The following is a 22,201-nucleotide window of genomic DNA, read 5'->3' on the forward strand; positions in this document are numbered from 1 at the left end:
TGAGACTTGTAAATCACTGCATTCTGTTTTTATTTACATTTTACCCAGCGACCCAACTTTTTTTGGAATTGGGGTTGTCATTACTTCAATTAATAATTAAATTTAGCTGAGCTTTAGCCATGCTAATGCTGGCAAGATTAATGATAGAACCAGATGGGAATATAACAACAGACGTCCAAGATTAAGACTGGTGGTACTCGGGATGCTGCGAATGTAATCTATGTAATGGAATGTTTCAAGTGAACGCAGTCGAAACGTATGACACTGGTACAAACACATTCAAGGTACACATTCATCACCCCGATAAGGCCTATAGTATAAATCTGAGAAAACCTACCTTCATCTGTTTGCTCATGGCTTTCAGCTGCTTGTCCTGCTCAGTCTTGTGCTCCTCCAGACGCTTGATTTGACCTGAGAAATGGAGACCAAATAGAACTGCAGATCAGGACGTTGTGTTCGACGGTCCAAGCGCAAAATAATGCTTTCATGTGAAATAATGGCAGGAAGATGATTGGGCAGTTTTGAGATACACTGCTTTGAGACGCCACTAATGGCTGTGCTAGAGGCTGCAAAAAGTTGCATGGTGAGTAACACAGATGCTATTTGTTTAAAAGTCTGAGCTGACAAGAAAGATAAACAGCTTTAGCGTACAGTATATATTAAACTGCTTAAAGAAAGAGGGATTTCATTAAAGCTTGGCATGCAAATGATTGAGCAGAGATGGCTAGTAAGGAAAATAACAGTGAGGGTTCGGCTCAGTGTATCAGTCTGTCCAGACTGCAGCATCCAGCGTGTGCACCTCTGAGCTACGACCGCACCGAGGCAATTTATTTCAGCTGTTACAGTGTGTTAAACATGACTGAGAGCAAGCTATGCTTATTACAGCCTCTAGTCTGCGACAGAAAGAGGGCAGGAAGAAGGCTCTCATATTTTCATGGTTTCACAGCAGTCAGAGAGATATGTGCAAAAAGAAGCCCAGAGCAAAAGACAAAGAAAGAGAGGTGGTCTTCGTACTCTCTAGGTCCAGGATGATTTGGTTGGTGTGTAACTGAACTGCCCGCTGCTGCTCCACCTGGTCCTCCAGCTCAAAAATCGTCTCCTGAAGGTCCTTGATCTGGTTCTCGCCATCTCTGCTCTTCTCCTCCAGAGCAAGCATGCTGGCGTTGTGATCATGCTCCTGCGACTCCAACCTCTCTTGATGTTTCTGTTGGTCTGCCTCAGCCTGTGTGCACATAACACGATTCAACAGAATTAAGAGGAGGGCAGCAGGAGAGAAATTTTACATTGGTACCACTCAGGTTTTTTTTTTTCTGGCCTGTGACCTCAGCCTTAAACTCTACTACAATTATTAAAAAGCTCGTAAGTATATACTACACATTCACAGTTATGTACTATACTCCTATAGCAAACCAGATACACTAGTCCCACATATCATCCTGGTAAAGAGGTAAATAAATATCAAGCCATCATGTCGTTCTGTCTCTGGATGACCATAATGCAGTGAGGCCATAAAGAGAAAGCAGCTCACAGTGGTAAAGTTTGAACTGTTGGCCATCCACCATGTGTGGGACGTTTGAACTCCACACCTTTTTCTCCTCTCTATTGTTCTCCTCCTTCGCTGTTTCACCCAGGAGGCACCGCTATGTATCTCGCATGGGAATACTTTTTCATTAGGTCAGCACAAATGGGCATACTTACGCACACGAGCTCTAGGGTGGAGCACGGAACCACATCCACCCACCCAGCCACACACTCTCTCTCTCTCTCTCTCTCTCTCTTCCTCACACACACACCTAATTCTGTAGTCTGTACCTATTTCCAGTGAATAGTTTTTCATAGTAGTTTAGTAAGTTAGTGCTTATTGCAGTCTGTTAAAACTCGAAAAGTTTGTCATTTCAATTCTTAATTCAAATTCCAAATCTTAATAGGGTTATAAACCAATAAGAGGTGTACTGATGCATAACTGATGCTACAGTGTGTTTGAGGTGGCTGAATACTAACAGGCCTTGTTGTTCAGTCATGGAGAGGAAAGTGTACACTCACAGGTAATGAACCCTAGGCAAACCACACAGTGCATTCATGAGTTCATATTAACTCTGTCAGTGTCAATATTTTCACTTGTTCATAGTACCACGGCTTTCCATGTCCTGCTGAATTAGACCACAGGTTCTCAACCTTTTGTAACTAAAGCCAACAAGCCTCCCATATCATATACATCTATATATATCCATCTATCTATCTATCTATCTATCTATCTATCTATCTATCTATCTATATTCTGTTTTGATAGATAGATAAGATTTTTGTTGCTTTTGTGTTTTTGTACTTTTTTAATTACTTTTCTTAACTTTTATGATTTTTAAAAATAACTTTTATGACTTTTATAAAACTATATAACGGACAGGTATGGAACATGAGTTATTAAAAATGTTTCTGAACACTATAACTACTTTTGAACAAGAGAACCAGGCTGTAATGACGCGGACTATTTTACATGTAAAACATGTTGCATTACATTCGTCCAGCGTTCTAAAAACATTCGCATATGAATGATGTAAATTGGGCGGAGGGCGTGTCTCGTTATCCAGGACGTTGTTAAATCTCCGTCTCTCGGCCCCTCACTGAACAGAGCAGACGCAGAGAGAGGTGAGAGTGCAGCGGGAAAGTAAGACCTCGCGCTTGCAGGACAGTACTGGAGACATTTGGAAAGTTGCTAAGGTTTGTCCAAAAAGTCGCTAGATTTGTCGCTAGGTGCTTTTTTGCAAAAAAAAAAAAAAAAGTTGCTAAAGGGGTCTGAAAAGTGGCTGAGTTGGCAACACTGGTCTGCAGAGACAGATAGATAAAAGGCAGGCTAAGCTCTGCCTCTCCCCAACAAAAAGTAAATACAGAGGGAGAGGGAACGCGGGGTTTTTCATTTATGTACATTCTATTTGAAAAGTAATAAAATACGCAGAGTACACAAATAATGCCCTGTCTGTGTTTTTTTCTCTTGAAAACAATTTGCGCCCCCCTTCCGATCTCTCCGCGCCTCTCCACAAGAATAAGAATAAGTTGTTTGAAGACAGGGTGGTGGTAGAAATATGACAGCCAGCCTCTCATTCACTTTCTGTAGCTGCTCTTCTGGTCTGGATGGCGCTGAATCTGGAGTCTATCCTGCGAAGACTGGGTGCTGGGTCCGTCATGTTTACACTCATTTACATTTTAGAAATTTTACAGTCACCAATCCAACTACTTGGCAAGTTTTTGGGAGGTGGGAGGAAACCCGAGAACCTGTGAGAACCGGAGAACCACACTATTCTCTGCCCTCGTTATTGATAATCAATTTCTTTTCAGGCGTGAACAATACTAAAGTCCAGAGGTTCCAATGTTCTTGCCAAGACCCATCTTTTGATTGCGTGTAAACCTAATGATCTACATTAATTGGTAGCTAACATAATAGAAGTACGACAAGCTAGACAACCAGTTAAGTGCATTAATACGGGTGGAGGATGTGCAAATATTCACTGATAGAAAATCAAGTTAGTCAAGCAGACATGGCTCGTACTGTCTCCTGATGTAGCACGTTTGCACCATTTAACAAAATTACATCTAGCCTTTGCTTAACATTTGGCGATGAGCTGTTCTGCTTTCCTGTATATAAAGTTATCCAAATCTCACTATGTATCCAGTTAGCTATTCAACAGAGTTGAAATCGTACCCACCCGATTAACACGGTTCGGGATAAACGTTAAAAAAAAAAAAAAAACAGCCTTCATGTGAAGAGGAAACATTGTGCCTTTGCCTCTCCTAACTTAACATCAGAAGCAAAATGCTAGATCAACACTAGGGCTATAATGTACTAATGCGCAGCCATAACTACTCAGTTTAATGAAACCAGATGAACCACCCTGTTCTCTGGGTTATGGCATGAGCCAGGAAATTAGTAACATCACAGTTGGAGAAGCAAATAAATCCATCCTCCAGCCATGAGATCATAACTCCTGAATCCCCACAGCCTTACCCTTCCAAACAGTAGAATTTTTAGCCTAAACGGATTGGATTGCTCTTGTTATAGAAAGCTGAAGGCCTCCACAGGAGAACGAGGAATAAGCCAAGGGTTTGGCTCCCTGGCAGCAGTTTAGTCAGAGGACACACTGAAGTAAAGGAGAGACAGTTATTATGTGTTAACGAGGTTCAGGACTCAAAACTGTCGCGCGTGTATATCTTTTCATTCTCATGGACGATGTGGACTTCAAATCATAGAACCGGAACAACAATGCAACTGCCAAAGAGGTAATAACAGAGGATATTTTATTTCAGTGCATTTATGGAAGACCTTCTGTAATGTTCTTGTATTCCATTTCCAAACACAGAAGAATGTGAACTGCACTTACGTTTCGGAACGACCGTTGCCTCGTCTCATTACAGAAGAGAATAAAACAAGACATCTGACCGATCCAGAAAGTGGAAAACCATCAAAATTTTCTTATACAGCCTCATGCGATACTAAAGATTAACAGTATAGGTGTTTATGTAGTAATGCTCGTGAGTGTGTGTGTGCGCGTGTGTGTGTGTGTGCGCGCGTGTGCAGAGTATGTATGTGCAAAAGCTAACAATTTCCATCAGACCTCTGCTCACATGGACTAACATGGGCGTGTGATGCACCAAAATGAAACCTCAAGGCCAAAACCAAGGCTGAACTCCAAAAAACACTGAGCAGAATACTAAACCCCAAGTACCAATATTTAATTTATTAGACTATTTGTTTTTGTAGCATTGTATAAACTATAGTATGTTTGCCTTGAATTGTTTCTTTTTTTAGGGGAAACTAAATCACAAAAATTACAAGGTAACTAAAGAACCTTGAACTCATAACCTCTTTCCACATTGAGAAATCTTTTGCGATGGGAAATCAGTGTCTATCTACTACTGCTGTTATTATTATTGTGCATATTTTGAAATACTGCAGAAAGAAGAAGAAGAAGAAAAAAAAGGTTTTGTACCCGATTACCACTTAAGTTTAGCAAACAAACGTGCAGGCTGTACACCATACCCTTACTGTTGTTCTTGTCCAACTAACATCGTTATACCACAGTTAGGCCGTTGATAAGATGCTCTGTGTGGAATGTATTCTCACGCTTGTTCAGCGTATGTCACTCTGATAACAGCTGGGCAACACTGCAACAACCCTGAACACATCTGTCACCTCTGGCTTGTTCATTATTGTCACGGTAAAAATGCTATGAAGTAAAACCAAACTGACGTGCTTGTTGTTTTTGCTCAAATATATTTGCCCACCAAACTTTTGTTATTTCCGTACCTGAGATGCTAAATCAGACATTGGGAAGAGAACATCCTGAGAATAAAGTGACGAGAAGGGGACAAGTCAAGGAGCCTAATGGGCAGAGCAGCAGTGCTTGACAGACCATGACATCCTACACTCCATGGTTTCTGGGACTGAAGGACAGTAATAATACATGTCCTAAAGCACAGAGTCTATGATGCAGAGATAGTTAAGGATGACAACTGAGACACATACCTTACTGAGCAAACCCTGAATGTGCTCAATGTCCTTGTGAGCCTGCAGCAGCTCCTGTTTCAGCTCGGTGCAGTTGAGCTCCAGTTTGTCTCTGTCTGTGTGTGCGGCTTTCAGTAAGGCCTGCAGCTCTGTGCTGTTGCTAGCACTCTGGACTGCATTCAGCTCCAACACTTTCTGCCTCTCTGTCTCCACCTGGGCCTTCAGGCACTCATTCTCCACCCTCGAGGCCTCCAGGGCTTGACGCTGTTCCCCTGCTAGTCTTGTTGCCTCTGCTCCAACCTCCTTCTCCCGTTCTAGCTGCTCCTGGAGGATCTCCAGCTCGTCTTTTAAGCCTCTCACGGCCGCCTGGGCCTCCTGATGCTCTTTTTCCAAAGCTCTTAGACTCCCTGTGAGCTGCTGCTGAATGTCCACCAGTTTCTCTCTCTCAAAGCGTGAGCTTTCCACCTGCTCAGCCAGACGCTGTTCCAGCTCTGCAGCCCTGGACGCGCGGGAGGCCTCCACTTCCTGACTTTGGACTTGCTCTCTGAGTCTCTGGAGCAAAGTCTCATTCTTCTGTGCCAAGAGCTCCACACGCTCCCTCTGCTGTTGCAGGGAGGTCTGCAAAAGACTCTTCTCTTCAGACAGGCGCTCGTTCTCTGCTGTGAGCTCCTGCACGACCTGCTGCTGGTCAGCTAGCTCTTGCAGAGTGGCCTGAAGCTCCTCTGCTGTGCTGTGGTGGCTCTCCTCCATTTTTTGAATGCGCTCTGTGAGACACTGCAGTGATAGATCTTGTTCCTTGGGGCTTGGTGCAATGCCCTTGATGCTGCTACTGACTGAATCTGAGCGTGATGGGATCTTCTCAAACTCAGAGGAGTCCGTTGACGGAGACCCTTTGGTTATGTCGCTACCAGATGATACAGAGGTTTTAACTGGACTACCATTAAGTGGTCCACCTGCTGCCATTTTGGTGTTGCTAATCTCTGGTACAACCCCATTAACAGAGGGTTTGTTTGGACTGGTTAGTGATGTAGAACGTGTAATGGTATTATCACAGGAGACTGGAGAGTTCTCCAAAAAGATAAGCTTTTCTTTTAGAGTCTGATTCTCTTGCTGCAAAGCAGACAACTCTTTCTGAAAGCACCTGTTCTTCGCCTTCATCTCCTCAATTAATGTTTGTGTATCTGTGGAATTTGCCTCGGTTTGTTCCCGCTCTGACGTTCCATCTGGTGTGCCAGCCTCCTGTGGAGAGCCTTTCCCTCTGCACCTTTGCAGCTCCATCCGTAACTTGCTTATCTCAAATTCTTTGGCCTTGGCTTCAGCTAGCAGTTCTTTAACCTGACACTCGAGGAGGGCTCTGTCTGCACTCTCGGCTTCCACCTTTGACTTGACAGAACTGCGGGAATGTTTCGCTAGTGCAGACAGGCTGGAGGTGCTAGCGCTGGGGATCATCTTTTTGGTAGATGGGGTCCTTAGCTGATCTCTTAGTGGAGTGCGGTCTCTGGAAATGGTCTGGGGGATATCCCGTGGAGCAGGTATTCCTGACTTTTTAGTTGATTGGAATCCTAAAGGGAAACAAAGTAAGATTTACGGTTTATGACATGATCATTGATTAATGCATGTTGCTAATTTTTGTTTCTGATTTATACACCACAGTTCTCCCAAATTGCATATTTGCCAGTTCCCACGAACCAGCTAGGTCGTCCCTGTCAATGACTACGTTTACATGGACAGCAGTAATCTAATTATTGACCTTATTCTGAAAAAGACAATATTCTGATTAAGGTGTTTACATGAGTAACTTTTAGAATATTCCTTTCATGTTCCTGTTTTACGTGTTATAGATCATAGATCGATTAACAGCACACGTCATTACGTCACTGCGCCACGCCGTCCGACGTTCCCTCCAGAATTTCCAAGCATGTCCAAGCATGTCTCCAGACCTAAACCCTACTGAGCATCTGTGGGGCGTCCTCAAACGGAAGGTGGAGGAGCACAAGGTCTCTAACATCCACCAGCTCCGTGATGTCGTCCTGGAGGAGTGGAAGAGGACTCCAGAGGCAACCTGTGAAGCTCCGGTGAACTCCATGCCCAAGAGGGTTAAGGCAGTGCTGGAAAATAATGGTGGCCACACAAAATATTGACACTTTGGGACCAATTTGGACATTTTCACTTAGGGGTGTACTCACTTTTGTTGCCAGCCGTTTAGACATTAATGGCTATGTGTTGAGTTATTTTGAGGGGACAGTAAATTTACACTGTTATACAAGCTGTACACTCACTACTTTACATTGTAGCAAAGTGTCATTTCTTCAGTGTTGTCACATTAAAAGATATAATCAAATATTTACAAAAATGTCAGGGGTGTACTCACTTCTGTGAGATACTGTATATATATATATATATATATATATATATATATATATATATATATATATATATATATATAAAATTATATATTATATATATATTATATATTGCCTAAATAGTAGGCAAAATACATGCATCTCAGCTACTATATATATATATATATATATATAATATTGTTGTCCATGTAAACGTACTGAATGACAGCTACCGACCAGGTAGTTTGAAGGCAAGCATGTATTTTCTCTGAGACACATCAAGCCAGCACTCATGTTAAGTTACAGGGCATCTGAACATACTTGGAAGAAACTATTCTCTTCCACCTACATGACCTCACAATCACTCTGATTGAGGTGGGGATTGAGTAATGCTATCTTGTCCAGCAATGTGAAAGTGTGTGGCGTCGGTGGGATTTGAGCTGTCGATCTCCTGAACATAGAGCGCCACCTGGGAGCCTATATTGCTGAATTTTCAGCTGTGGTCAAGAATTTTAATACAAGTCAGTGTCAGTGAACTGTATTTGACATTTTCTGTTCATGGTAAATGGGTGAAATATTTTTTGTAGCAGTGGCAGATTATTTTTTTTTAGTTAGCCACCAACTGAAAGAGATTAACTTGTCATGGTCACTGGTCTAATTTCAAAGTATTAAGTGTTAGAGGTTATTCGTTCAGTCCTCAGCAGACACGACGGGCCGAGTGACACCAGAAAGTCACACTGCCCATGTGTCCAGAGAAGTAGCTCGGGTAACACAGACCCCATGTGTGCACTTGTATAGTGAAAGGTTTTTGTTGGTGGTTTTCGAACTATCAGCAAACACAAACACCGGACTCTTGTTACAATTGATGACAAAGCTCGTGCAGTGCAGAGAATGTTCTACAACAGTGTGTGGGGCTTACAAAGAAAACGCTGTGCTTCAGGGCAAAAAGTGCCAACCCACTGGTCAATTAGCAGAGAAAGAATGGGTCGCTCTCATGATGAGACAAATTGTATGAAAACACAAACAGAAAGGAAATAAATTAAAGTACATTTACACAAATAACCCTCTCTCTCTCTCTGTCATGGTAATTTATTACACAAAGCCTTTCTCTTCATCTCAGGGGAAACATTTGGCTATTTAGTATTCACTCTGCACATTTCACATGACATAAATGGTCCCGGGAGCCGAGTGGTCTGAGCCAACACTTCCGTAATCCATAGTATCATATCATAAGCAATACCAGTTATTTTTAGCCACAGTCTGCAGATCAGTTGTCTTGCCTGAAGTTCCAATACTTGTTATATAAATATTTAAAAAAGTTATATTTACCCTTGCACGCGTTCTCTGACACGTTTTTGAGTAAGTGGAATTTTCAAGGCCTGATTAATGAGCTTGCGCTGCGTGTCGGTTCACTGAACTTCACCAAGAGACCGTGTCAGGACCTGAGCCATTACAAATCGATATTCTCCTTCCCTTTTCATTCCTTCTCTGCCTTAAACACATTCGTAAATGACAGAATCAGGATGCACTCTCCTGAATTATACATCATACATTTGATTAAAATCATCATCTGATGATGATATTAGCTTTTGGAGTATAATGCTGTGTTCTTTCTGAGCCATCCCCACCATTTCTCTTTATTAGCACCTGATATCTTTGGAAATTGATCAATGGGCCTCATTAATCAATCTTTTAGTAAACTCGTATGTAAATGTAAACGTGTGTTGTAAGGTCAAACCCGAACTAAAAATGCCCACCGGATTTTCCGAAGGCTTTCCGAAACGCCGATTATCTTCATACTCGTGTATGTACAGTATGCTGATAAATGCCAATCACTCATAAATCACTGAGCGTGTTCACAACACAGTTGATTTGCATTTAGGGATGACCACAAATTTCCATAAAAGGCAAAGCTCGGAGAGAGATGAAAACAACAAAATGATGACTAAATGGTCAAACGGCAGTAAACAAAGTAATTGGGAGGAAACGTGGCGTCTTCATGTGAAGACATCGATGGATCTTAATGTGCTGACATCTACAGTATGCCTCAACATGATGTCTAATTGCAGCTGTATCACGGACACACAAGCAGACCACATCTGCAAAGTTCTACAAAGTACTTAAGTGCAAAACGTAATGATCAGTTTCTGAGATGAAACTTGTCCAAGGCAATGGTAAAAGATGTCTATTAATCCTAGGGGTATAAGACCGACACTTAAGACCAATAATAAAACCTCTGTGAATAACTATGCATAGTATCATGCCTCTATAAGATTGACAGGTATCCACCCAAAACTTGGCACAAATCCACCTATTCCCACTTTCCTCAAGATCGAGATGTCCTTGTTTGAACGTGAACAAATTCAACCAGAGATGGCTGATGGGTTTAAAGTAGTTGTCACATTCCCATTTGAGAGCCATTCATTCCTGGTCTGAGACTCATCTCTAAATATTCTTCCCTCACTGGTCTTAAACTGAATAAGATTTATATTCACTACAAAGAAAAGTGGAAACCCACCCCCCCCGCACACACACTCTTTCAACTAGCCGAGTCTAAGTACTGAGTACTGAATACCATCTTTTAGAGAACTTCAGAAGTATTATCATTATACAACTGCATGAACTGGAATAGTATTCAGATGTCGGCACACAATGGAGAAAGGAATCCAATTAATTCCATTATACTTTGATAATAATACCTAATAATCTGTCCCTAGACATCTCCAGAAGTCCCATCTGAAAGTAGTGTAACCATAGTAACACGTAAGATTCTTTTTTTTAAAGATTTGTAAATACACAAAAATGAGGCTGCGGGTAGCTGGAATAGGACTTCTCGTGATTGGTACACGGTACGTCACGTCCTGCAGTCGCAAAAACAGAACGACGCAACTGCGTTTGTTTAATGAGCACAGAAGAATGTTATGAAACTCACACTTCACCTCCAACATTATGGAAACTGGCTACTTTTGGTACAAAGGGAAGACAAGGGGAAAACAGTGCCAAAAGAACGTATAAAAGGGAAGAAATAGTGCAAATCACATGGAAAGACAGAGACGGTCTAAACGCTTGGAAATAAAGACAAAGCAAAACGAGAAGGATAAAGCTGCTTTTGTACAGCTACTAAAAGCCACCATTTGAGGGTGGTGACACAGGGTAGACTTTAAATCAAATATAACAAGTCCTGAATGTCCTTTAAAAAGAGGGAGGCTCTTTTTATTTTATTTTATTTTTTTTACGTTTGGTGATACCCCAAAGCACGACACTGATGCTACTGTTGATGACACTGAGATATACACAAGACAATGAATGGCTTAATTTTATATATGTTAGTGCATGTGTGAAGTCCTTAACATTTTTAAAACAAAATGTAAAAACAGTTCTCCAATAAAAATGTGTATGAAGAAAATATGCTTTAGCAGCCCATCTCAGCAGATTCAATTCAATTGTTTGGGTTAAACAAAAACACACACTTCTCCTAAGTTACGACACGGACGGCTAAGGGGGTGGACCGAAACGTTACAACGCCCAGTGATAGTACTGTACACTGGTGCTAACACCATGTACGGTATCTGCGCCAACAGAAACATGACGCAAACAAGTACACACCGTCAAGTCTCTCTACTGCATTCAAGCAGCATTTACTGACTGAATGGATCGAGCAAAACCATGCTGTGGCATAATTACTGCCGTATTCAAAATGTTATTGTAGCGAGACACCAGCGTATCGTACCGAATCAAGTTTTCATTCACGTGTATAACTGCATTATGGAGAAAGGACATGAAATCATCTCTTGTTCATGCTGGATGAGGTTTGGAGTCGCAGTAGGAGATGTGGATGGTTCTCTGCATGACCTGAGTACAGTGCATTCTTAAACGACCCCTTGAGTCATTAACTGCACTCCAGAGTGCTTACAGAAAAGCGTCCACTGGGAGCCATGAGTCAAGCTTTGTCTTGCAACACTGGCATGACACAGTGGCTAACATGAGAGGGCTGGAATGCTAAGAATTCCTCTGAGGTCCTGTGTTTTCCGCAAAGAGTTGCCAGTTTGCACTGATCTGTGGCCACCTTCCATTCATAAAGCGCTTCAGACCTTTACAGGAATAAACCTAATGGTCACAATCCTTCTCCTTTAGAAGAGGAAGTTCAAACAAGGCCATTTTTCCACGTGGAATTTGGGAGTGTAACTGAAAAACAAGCCCTGTAAGGCTGTTGCCCTTTCCTGTTGTCCTGCCAGTAAAAATGGGACAGGCACATTGCATCAGATTCCACACATGTATACAGTACTGAGACAGAGAGGCTGGGCCCTGCTGCCATTCTGCTCTGCATCCTGTCATGTCGGTGAAAACAGGATAAAATTTCCATCTGCGTCAGCATGGTAACATGCAAAATGGTTGGTGTGATCGGAAATTAGAGGAGCTGAAGTCTCACTACGTTTTGAGTGGTCGATGTGTTTACCATTACCATCAGAAACACTGACGACATTTACACGGACAGCAGTAATCTAATTACTGACCTTATTCTGATTAAGACAATATTCTGATTAAGGTGTTTACATGAGTTGCTTTTAGACTATTCCTTTCATGTTATAGAACATACATCGATTAACGGCACACGTCATTACGTCCCCACGCCACGCCGTCCGACGTTCAATCCAGAATTTCACCTATTGACATACAGTTGGTCTTCGTCCAAACCGCGTACTTACCCATTACCTTAATACGTGTATTTCGCCTACTATATAGTAGGCAAGTACGCGGTTTGGGACGCAGCTCTCTTGTTTGCCGTCAAACGGGTGAGCGCTGCCGTGTGTGTGTGTCCTGTCGCAGAATGCGGTGAAAACTCCCACACGACGTTAATATTGTGATTAAGGTGTGTACGTGTCTGTAATACACCTCGATAATGCGACTAAAACAGGAATACTCCACACGTCTTAATTCCATTTGTGTTTACTTCGAGTATGACTCTGGTCAGATTACAGTAATCGATAATCACTGTTTACATGCTAGTTTCTTAATCAGAGTATCGTCTTAATCGGATTAATATCAGATTATTGTTGTCCATGTAAACGTACTGACTGTAATGCTGCCAGAAGTTGCTGCTTCCTCATCCCTTGCTCAAATCGATTACACTTTGTTTGTATAGATAGAATAGATACTCTTACAAAGCAGCTTTACAGAAATCCTGACGAGACAGAAGCGACAATAGCAGATGATATGAGGAGTGAAGTCAAACAGTACTAAGTGTGTTCAAATGATCTTCAGTATAAGCACACCGTGAATAAGAGTCCTGAAGTAAGTCCACTAAAGCAAGAGTGAGTCCTTTAGGAAGTACAGATCTTTAGAGTATCTGTGTTCGACAGCAACAGAAGGTGAGTCACAGGTTCCCTAAAGCTTAGGCGTTCCCATCGAGTCAGATGCAGGAGCCAAAAATCTCCTTGGCTCTTTTTTCAAATACCCTGCCCTTGCTCTACAGCAGGACGTGACATCATTTGAAGTTTGCGGCATTAAAAAGGTTTGTTGAGCCTGGAGGAACCTGAACCTGAGCTCGGACGCCTTCCTACACACAGGACACTATTTGCAGAAACATACAGCAAGCCTTACAAGCATGCCTCCTGGTCTGCAGCATTAGCAGATTTGGTTTTATAACCACGGCTGCAGGGGATATGAGCTACAGTTTCTACTTATTCATACAGGATTTATTAATAATGCTTTTATTTCACATTTTGCAAAAAATATCTCGCAAGTAGATTTTATTATAACGTTATGAGTATCATTTTTCATGGCATTTGACACTGTAAAGAGACGCCTGTAATTCTAGCCATTTCGACTGCTGCAACATTCACTCCTCATTTAATCTGCTCATAAACTATTTGGCACAGATATTCTACGTACAGTAGAGTGATGATAATCCACATTTTCCACTAAATGTTTGCGTTTGGCTGGCACATCAAAGTGTCTTTTCCTTTTCTCTTTTGCCATTGTTGAGTAAATCCTTTAGTTCTTGGTCTAGGAAATTGCATAGCAGTCTCTTCTGTGCAATCACGTAATGGTCTGCCAACAGTGCCTGTATAAGCTACACTGCTCTCAGCAGTAACACATCAAACTGTCAGTCCTCAGAGTGAGTCAGCTCTTTTTCTATTCTGCCTAGTGTACTTCACAAATAGGCATTCAGTCCACCTCTGCGCTGGGAAGTTCAAAGATTTACTGCAACTTTCGGGCTTATCGGAAGTCCACAGACTTTATTTTACTTAACTTACTGTTATTTATTTAACACATGCAACCCCTGTGGAGAAAGCACAGCCCTGCACTGGGTCTGATGTCCAATCTCATTATCATGCTTAGTCTGAGGTTTAGGAGATTTAAATTCACACAGACAACCTAGGTTTGACCTTCTCTTAGTCATAGCTCATAGTCTAAGTGCAGCGCTGTCTCTGCCTCCCAGCGTGGAACACCAAAAGCCAGAAAGCACGTCCTATGATGTGCCACCGCATCATTTCTGCTGAGTATGTAGCATTGTTAAGTGTCTTAGCATGCTCAAATGAAAATGTTGGGCACTCGACTAAGCCACGCAGTCATTCAGATGCCTAGCCAAGAGGAAAATCATTGAGCTTCCTGTGATCAGAATACTTCTGCTTAGGTCCATATTGATACATATGATACGGGAAATACAGTGTATGCTCAATACACGTCGGACCCATTCATGGTACATGAATAGAAAAGAAGTTCAAAAGCATTTCAACAAATCAGAACTCTTTTGAAACAGTATCCTCTGGTATACAGACAAGACAAAACTAGAACTCTGTGGCAATAATTCAGCTTGGCATTTTTGGAGAAAGAAGGGTTGTGCATAAGATCCTAAGAACACCATAACCACAGTGAAGCATGGTGGTGGGAGCATCATGATATGGGGCTTCAAATAGTACTGGGACATTACATTTCATTGAAGAAAAAAAAAAAATGTACCGGGACATATTAGAGGAGAATTTAATTTCATCATCCAAGAAGCTGAATCTCAGAAGAAGATGGATGTTTTGATCCCAAACATATAGCAAAAATAACTCATGGAGGCCTTGCAAGGTCTAGTAAATCTCCTACCGTAATCATATTGAAAGTTTATGGATTCCATCACCCTAATAAACGTAAGGAATTGAACTCAGTATCAGTAACTCTACCGGCTTAAGTCAAATCCCTACATTTGTTCCTGTTCAGTAATATGCTCACTGCTTAGGGTGTAACTTCAAAGAAGCTACTCGGTCTCCCAATCAATATTCCGTGTACAACTCCAGTTAATATTCAGCCTCAGTAAAAAGGGACTCTGACATGATGATGAATTTGTATAGTATTATATGTAATGTCACCTTTAGGACGCACATTTTCTTTCGAATTTCTTTACAAAATCGGTACATAATTTACCTCAAGAAACACAGAGGTCATTCATGAAAAACCTCCGGAAACATGTGTTTGGATAGAAGTAAATGTGGGATCTTAAATCACATTGAAGAAACTTTTGAGAACATACACCCCCTGCTAATCAGTAATCGGTAGTGTGCACTCTCAGCGTGTACGTATGACAACGCAAAATTCTCTCAACTGATCTCAGCAGGAACCTTGTGATTAAGATAAGTGATTGTCAGTCGTTCTACGAGACCTAAGAAAATCAGTTCCAAATTTCAAGAAGTGTTTTACTAATCGATTAAAATAAGAATAACTAGTAGTATGTGATGCACATGCAAGATTTTTCATATTTGCAGTGAAATTCAAAACATGATGTCTGACTTATTGTTCGCAGTTTATTAAATCCAATAAGTATACGAGGTCAGACAAGAAGTACAGTAGTTGAGCTTGTTGATCCTGACCCTTTCTGCTCTCCGGACCTGTCTGATCCGTTCGGATGCCCTACCTCTGGATGGAGCTCTCATCAACTGGACGCTACAGCCTGGAGATTGCTGAGGACAGTACTGCTTGAAGTACCAGGGAAATGGTTTTGGACCTCAGTTCCACATGGACGTTCTCACTGTGGTTGCTGGGACTACGGCTGCTGCGATGGCCTTGAGACTGCAATTACCACATGCAGTTTTGCACTCAGGTCTCCTTTAGTGAACAGTGGACTAGTTCAACAAACAGACTTCATGTTAAAACCATAACGAACTTCCCTTTACTTTCACACTATCCGTTGTTACCCAGATGAGGACGGGTTCCCTTCTGAGTCTGGTTCCTCTCAAGGTTTCATCCTCTAAACATCTCAGGGAGTTTTTCCTCACCACCGTCGCCAACGTCTCACTCAATAGGGATAAATCCACACACTTAAAATCTCTACCCTTTGTGTTTATGTTTCTGTAAAGCTGCTTTGAGACAAGGTCCATTGTTAAAAAACAAATAAAATTGAATTGAATTGTTTATTTAGCCCTAGCTGAGAAATCAACCTAAGGCTGAACAGATTTGTTTTATTGAACTCTCTCTCTCTCTCTCTCCACCTTTTTATTCTGGTTTTGGCGTGAATCTACAGAGGCTAAAATGAAATGTTTGATCTTACACTTAATTGCTCTTTCTGATCTTTGGGCATCACGTAATTACCAGATTTGGTAATACTATGTCAGATTAGAAGATAAAGATAACTGTGACTGCCAAGGGAGACATTTTATTTGTTTGTAGAACCTGATGACCATATGTGGGATCACTCTCCAACATTCAACAAACACCATAGTGACACGGGGTGGCTCTATAGTTCTGTAAATCTATGATATTAACAGCGAGTGGGTGTTCAAGATGATACTGACAAATCCTGGTCAGGGTCACAGTGGATTTGGTGCCTATCACAGGTATCTCAAAAGAGAACCCAACCTCTTCTGCGGGTTGTGAAATTATATCTCCAACCGTGTAATATAAAATCAAACAGTACTGACGACTGGGTTGAAAGGATGTTCAGTATAAGCATCATAGTCCACATGATTTCAGGAGGAGATTGTATACTGCAGATCAGAGGCCTCTCTTCGTACCTCAATTGATTCACTCTGCTCAAGCAAAGAAACACTTGAAACAAAACATGTAAAAGAGAGGTCTCTTTTAAGAGACAAGGAGGTATTTGGAGATTTGTCTCTCAGTAGACGAAATGTTCTTGGTTGTAGACCAGAATAAATGTACTATTTTAGTACGTGGTAGACAAAAAAAAAACACAAAAACCAAGAAAGGAATCAGGAAAACATTTTGGATCATCCAAGAATATCAGCTGAAAGAATGAATACTTAGTGCAAGGCATCACACATCCTTAAATCTTATTAGATGATGAACAAGAGAATATATTAATGAGGTTCATGTGATATGAAGTAGATGCACTTGAGACGCACGTGATTTTAACCCAAATGGTTTTCCGTTCCAGATGGCAGAGAAACATTCATTCTGAACTGAATTGGAATTGTGCTGCTTTAAATGGGGACTGGGAGAGAGGTGGTGGTGCTGTGCTTTTGTTTTCATAAAGTGAAATAACAGCTTCTGTTTCGCTGAACTGGTTTAGAACAACGAAAACACAGAATACCGATGCAGTTACCAGGCTCTCTGAAAAAATTCGTTTACGTTTCTGAATGGTGGCATGGCCTGGTCCTTTAGAGATGTTTGGGCATGGACTAGACAGATTTTACTACATGCCAGGACAACATGGTTGTTTAATGGTGATCGTGCTCTGCTTTTATAGGTATTGGCAGGCTTACTGGTTATCATTGTGTTGTTTTTATAACATGGCAACACCCTAAGAAGGCAAAAAAACCGCTGTAATTGGATTCAGATGCACCAGTGCTGGTTTTCATCAGACATAGACAAACAGGACAAGGGCACATTTAAACACAACACACCTGCCTTGACAAACAGAAGGTATAAAAGAGCTTAATAACTTGGTGAAGTTCACTGAAGTGAACACTCCCCACATTTCCGGTGGAAGGTGTGGGGTCCTGTTGGAGGGTTTGTCTCCACTCTGAACCTGTTTATTCTGACTATGCTATGCGCAATCCATTCTGTATGGTCATATGTGTCTGGATTGTGTCAGTCTCCGATCTATGAGTCTTCAAAGAGAGCTGTTGTCAGTAGGTATTTTGATGAAACACAGTTCATGTGGAGCATCGCAGAGTTGCCTAACACAATAGAAACGCAATATTCCCCGATTGAAACACTCTGTCTGGGTGAGTGCTGAAATGTTTAGTTCAGCAGTGCTATAAAAAATGACCTGAACCACGACCAGGCACAATCTGTAAAGTCCTGGTAAATATAAGCAAAGAGCAGTTGCTAGAGCGTGTGTGACTTGAAAAAAAGAGGGAAAATGGTATAATCGTGCCCCTGATAATAGAGCCTATTATTTGATCTCCTGTTTGCTGGAAATTCATTTGCATACACTACAAAATTCATCACTGTCCATCCATCCATCCATCCATCCATCCTCTGTACAGCTTATTCTACACAGGGCCAGGGGGAGCCTAGATCCTATCCCAGGGTACTCCAGAGGACACCCTGGATGGGGTGCCAACTCATCGCAGAGCACAACTGCACACTATGGACAATTTAGAGACGCCAATATGCCTACGACACGTCTTTGGACTGGGGGAGGAAACCAGAGTGCCCAGAGGAAACCCCTGAGGCACGGGGAGACCATGCAGACTCCGTGCACACAGGGCGGAGGCGGGACTCAAACCCCCACCGTGCAAGGCGAGCGTGCTAACCACTAGGCCACCATGCCCCCTGTGTAGTTTATATCATTTTATAACGAGCTTAGTTACACCTCCTAACTTGTCACGTTTATTTACATCCCGACGTCAGTTTTGCTGCATGATTTGGTTGTTAAAGCCAGACAGCTGGCTTGAGTATTTCAGATCTCCTGCTAACCTCCTCACACACACAACAGTCTCTAGAGTTTACACAGGATGGTATGTAAAACAAAAAACATGCAGTGGGTAAGAACGGCTTGCTCTTGAGAAAGGTCAGGAGCGATTGGCTACTGGTTCGAGCTGACAGGAAGCCTACAGTAACACAAATAACCACTCTGTAAATCCAGGGTGAGCAGCAAAGCATCAGAAATGTACAACGCCAAAATACACGCTCTTTTCCTAATCTTCAACCATCGAGTTTCTGTGAGCCTGTATCTTATGGCTTTATGCACTGCAGCGCTGCCACTCGACTGGCTGATGACATGAGCTGCATGAATGAGCAGGTGTACAGGTGTTCCTTATAAAGTGGAAGGTGAATGTTGATGGTTCTGGTGCCAATTTGTCAAGTCAAAATACCTGTAAAGCCTTAAAATGCTCGCAATAAAGAGTTTCTAAATCTGATTCATTCGAGTACACATAAATGTACGGATATAAAATGAGCGCCTTTGAATATAAATTACAGGTTGCATTAAGAAATGCAACAAAATCCCTAATTCTTCAGCGCAGGATCTAAAATGTGAAGATCAGATTTTGCAAGAACCACAAATATCCAGACCAGAACTCCCATTTCTCTGCCTGTTAAGCAAAACAACAAAAACTGTGTTGACATTTAGATATGATACCCTGGAAAGAAGTGTTTTTTTTTTTTTTTTAGTTTGCCACACACACACACACACACACACACACTCCGTGCCAAGCATGCCTCATTGTCCATGTCTTCTTCCAATGGACTGCGTCACTATCACCAAAAGCTCATGCAACACTATCATAATCTTCTTGCAAACAATCCCCTTTCAACAAAATCACTTGGCAGCTGAACATAGCATTACACAGACTTTCAAACATTCGGGCAACGCGAGCCCAGACACTGTGTACCTCTCCTCAAGCATTTTTTGAGCATGAAAGAACAAAACTGCCTGTTTTCTTTCCCCAGTCTGGGTCTCTTCATTCTTCTAACCCACCTCTTTGGATGAACACATTAAGAAGCAACAGGCTGGTATTTTATTTATTTTTTTTGGCATCCAAATCAAAAGACTGATGCACCATATCCCAGCACTTAGCCAATCGGGATATCAGCTGAGCGTAGGCACTAGTCCATTTCTATACTTCCCTAATTTGCTTTGAAACAAAATCTCTCATACTTTCACTCACACAGAACAACATGAGAACAATAAGAAAATCAGTTTAACAGGAATGTGCCAAACTATTTTCATGGCTCTGGAGTTGAAACTATAGATTACAGCGATGTTATTTGATTATGCTGGTCTGGTACGCTCTCGGTTGTGGAACAGGGAAATGATTCACGTTCTTGAAGTGATACAAGGACAAAAGGGGAGCTGCTGTTTCCTGCTAGGGAGGCGTTAATCCCTCAAAACAACGCTCCCCCCCCTCCCCCCACCCCACCCCCCTGCTTCCCGCAACACGCAGAGGCATTTGAGACAAGGCCAACCAATGCTCTGGCTATGAGTCAGAGGCCAAAAGTGAAGTGGCTGGACAACAGTGGAATTTAAAGTCGGCTTGTGTTACTTGAAAGCTGAATTAATTAGGCTTGTGTTTCCATGCCATCTTTGTGCTGATCATAGTGAATACTTCACAGGAAAAAAACAAAACAAACGATAATATTTCTAAAAGCAGTATATGACTGGAAAAATGAGGAGGATTCATTTATTGCTTAGTATCAGCTTCAAGCATCAGGACAGATAAGACTCTGAACAATCCTGTATGTCCCCACTGAAATTTAGTTTTCTAAACTTAGTAGATTTTCCCTTTCCCCCCAAAATATTAGAGATAAGCAGGTAAATTTCACCACTGCAACCGAAACCAGAATAAAACTCAATATGACTGAATACAGTATAATATAAAATCTCATTGTTTGGACAGCAAAGCGTCTCTGCAATCCGTCACGGTCCATCGAATACGATCAGTTTAACTGATGTTAAAATCAGCTCACGTTGCATTATAGAAGTAGGGGCAGAGCTGTGATCAGAGTTATTTATTAGCATTAGGTGAACTGATTGATGGCGCTGTGCTACAGCTGTTTAGAACAGGCTTATCATGAACACTTCCCCTGAGTGAATAGTTGTAATACTGTCGAATAAACCCCCACCACAGTTTAAACTGAGAGGTCACCTAGATTAGCTCGGAGAGCGGAATCAAAGCACAGAGCGGCCGTCGTTCCTGTGCGCAAGCCGCCAAAAAGCCTGCACGGAGCTCAGTGTAAACAGTTTGTGTACATGCTTTTTAGACTCAGCTGTGTTCAACATTACAAACAAAATCATCACAATGTCCCAAACAGCAGAATGCACGAATTGTAATGTAAAATGCAAAAATAATAACGACGATGTTAATTCACAGAAATACAGACGTGCTTTCAAGAGCTCGGTGTTCATCCTAGAATAAACGAGGGGTAGAGCGGTGGAAGTAAACTCAGGTTTGGTATCAAGAGATCTGAACATCAAAGCTTCGAGCAGACTATGTAGTGTGTGTGTGTGTTTGCGTGTGCTGTTGTGGGGGCTGTCAGGAAAAGAGACAGATGACAGGCAGGTGTGTTTGAGAAGTTTATCCTTGTGTGAATTGAGCTGATCTGACATCACATATCTAGATCAACTTGGCTGCGCTGGCAGAATATATATGTATGTATATATATATATATAAATGAAAAGGCTGTGTGATTAATCGAATTTTCGATTTCAATCTCGAGTATGGCCTCCGACGATTATGAAAACAAAATAATCGAGATAAAACGATTACTGTGCCACATTCTGTTTCGCAATGTTCTCGTTTTGTCTTTTTAAAAACCCCGCGCCGTTTTTCTTGACAGCGGTGCCCTTTCACCCCTCCCTAAAAGGCCAAACTCGCTCCCCGCCAGGCTGCGGCATTCTTAGTTCAGCTCGAGCCGAGATGACAGAAAGAGAGAGAGCCTGTGGTCGGCAAGAAAGGTTAAACCGTTTCAGCTGTTTGGAAACAATTTGGTTTCGAGGAGTCCGATGTGGACCGAAAAGAAATAACGTTTGGTATTGTTGGAAAGCTCGTTTCCTGTAGCGTCGTAACAGCTGGTCTAAATACACTCATTTCCTTTCTAGAGCTCACGCAGAAACTACACGCTGCTCGAAACCAGGAGACAGAATTTCATTGGCTGACGAAGCTTAAAGTTCATTTCGGGCGATGCGATTCGCTGAAATGCGTCACGTGACGTGCTCCGCTGGCTTTGTTTAATTGATTTAATGAAACAAATGTATTTAATTTCATTTTACATATTTTTTTTTCAGCTTAATTATATTTAAGGAAATCCACTGTTGAAAATACAATAAATTTTTTTTTTTTTTAAAAGTTCAATAAATGCATGATGTTTCCAAAGTCAATGAGTGATTTAATAATCGTGACCAATATAATCGCGATTATGATTTTTGCCATAATCGAGCAGCCCTTAAATATATATAAATCTGTAGTGGTTG

The 22,201-nt window shown here is 41.7% G+C and overlaps 1 protein-coding gene across 7 annotated transcripts in view; it reads right to left on the reverse strand.

Annotated features, from left to right (window-relative positions):
• specc1 (sperm antigen with calponin homology and coiled-coil domains 1) overlaps positions 1-22,201 on the reverse strand; it is a 93,620-nt gene that overhangs the window by 33,510 nt on the left and 37,909 nt on the right. For all 7 annotated transcript variants that reach the window (XM_053618276.1, XM_053618277.1, XM_053618274.1 and 4 more), the window contains 3 exons: positions 5,519-7,059; positions 1,015-1,222; positions 338-411 (listed from right to left, as the gene is read on the reverse strand). In XM_053618276.1, coding sequence (XP_053474251.1) covers positions 338-411; positions 1,015-1,222; positions 5,519-7,059 — 1,823 coding nt within the window. The remainder of the gene's footprint in view (positions 1-337; positions 412-1,014; positions 1,223-5,518; positions 7,060-22,201) is intronic.

The sequence above is a fragment of the Ictalurus furcatus genome, chromosome 28, assembly GCF_023375685.1.
Source record: "Ictalurus furcatus strain D&B chromosome 28, Billie_1.0, whole genome shotgun sequence".
In the NCBI taxonomy this organism is placed as follows: Eukaryota; Metazoa; Chordata; class Actinopteri; order Siluriformes; family Ictaluridae; genus Ictalurus; species Ictalurus furcatus.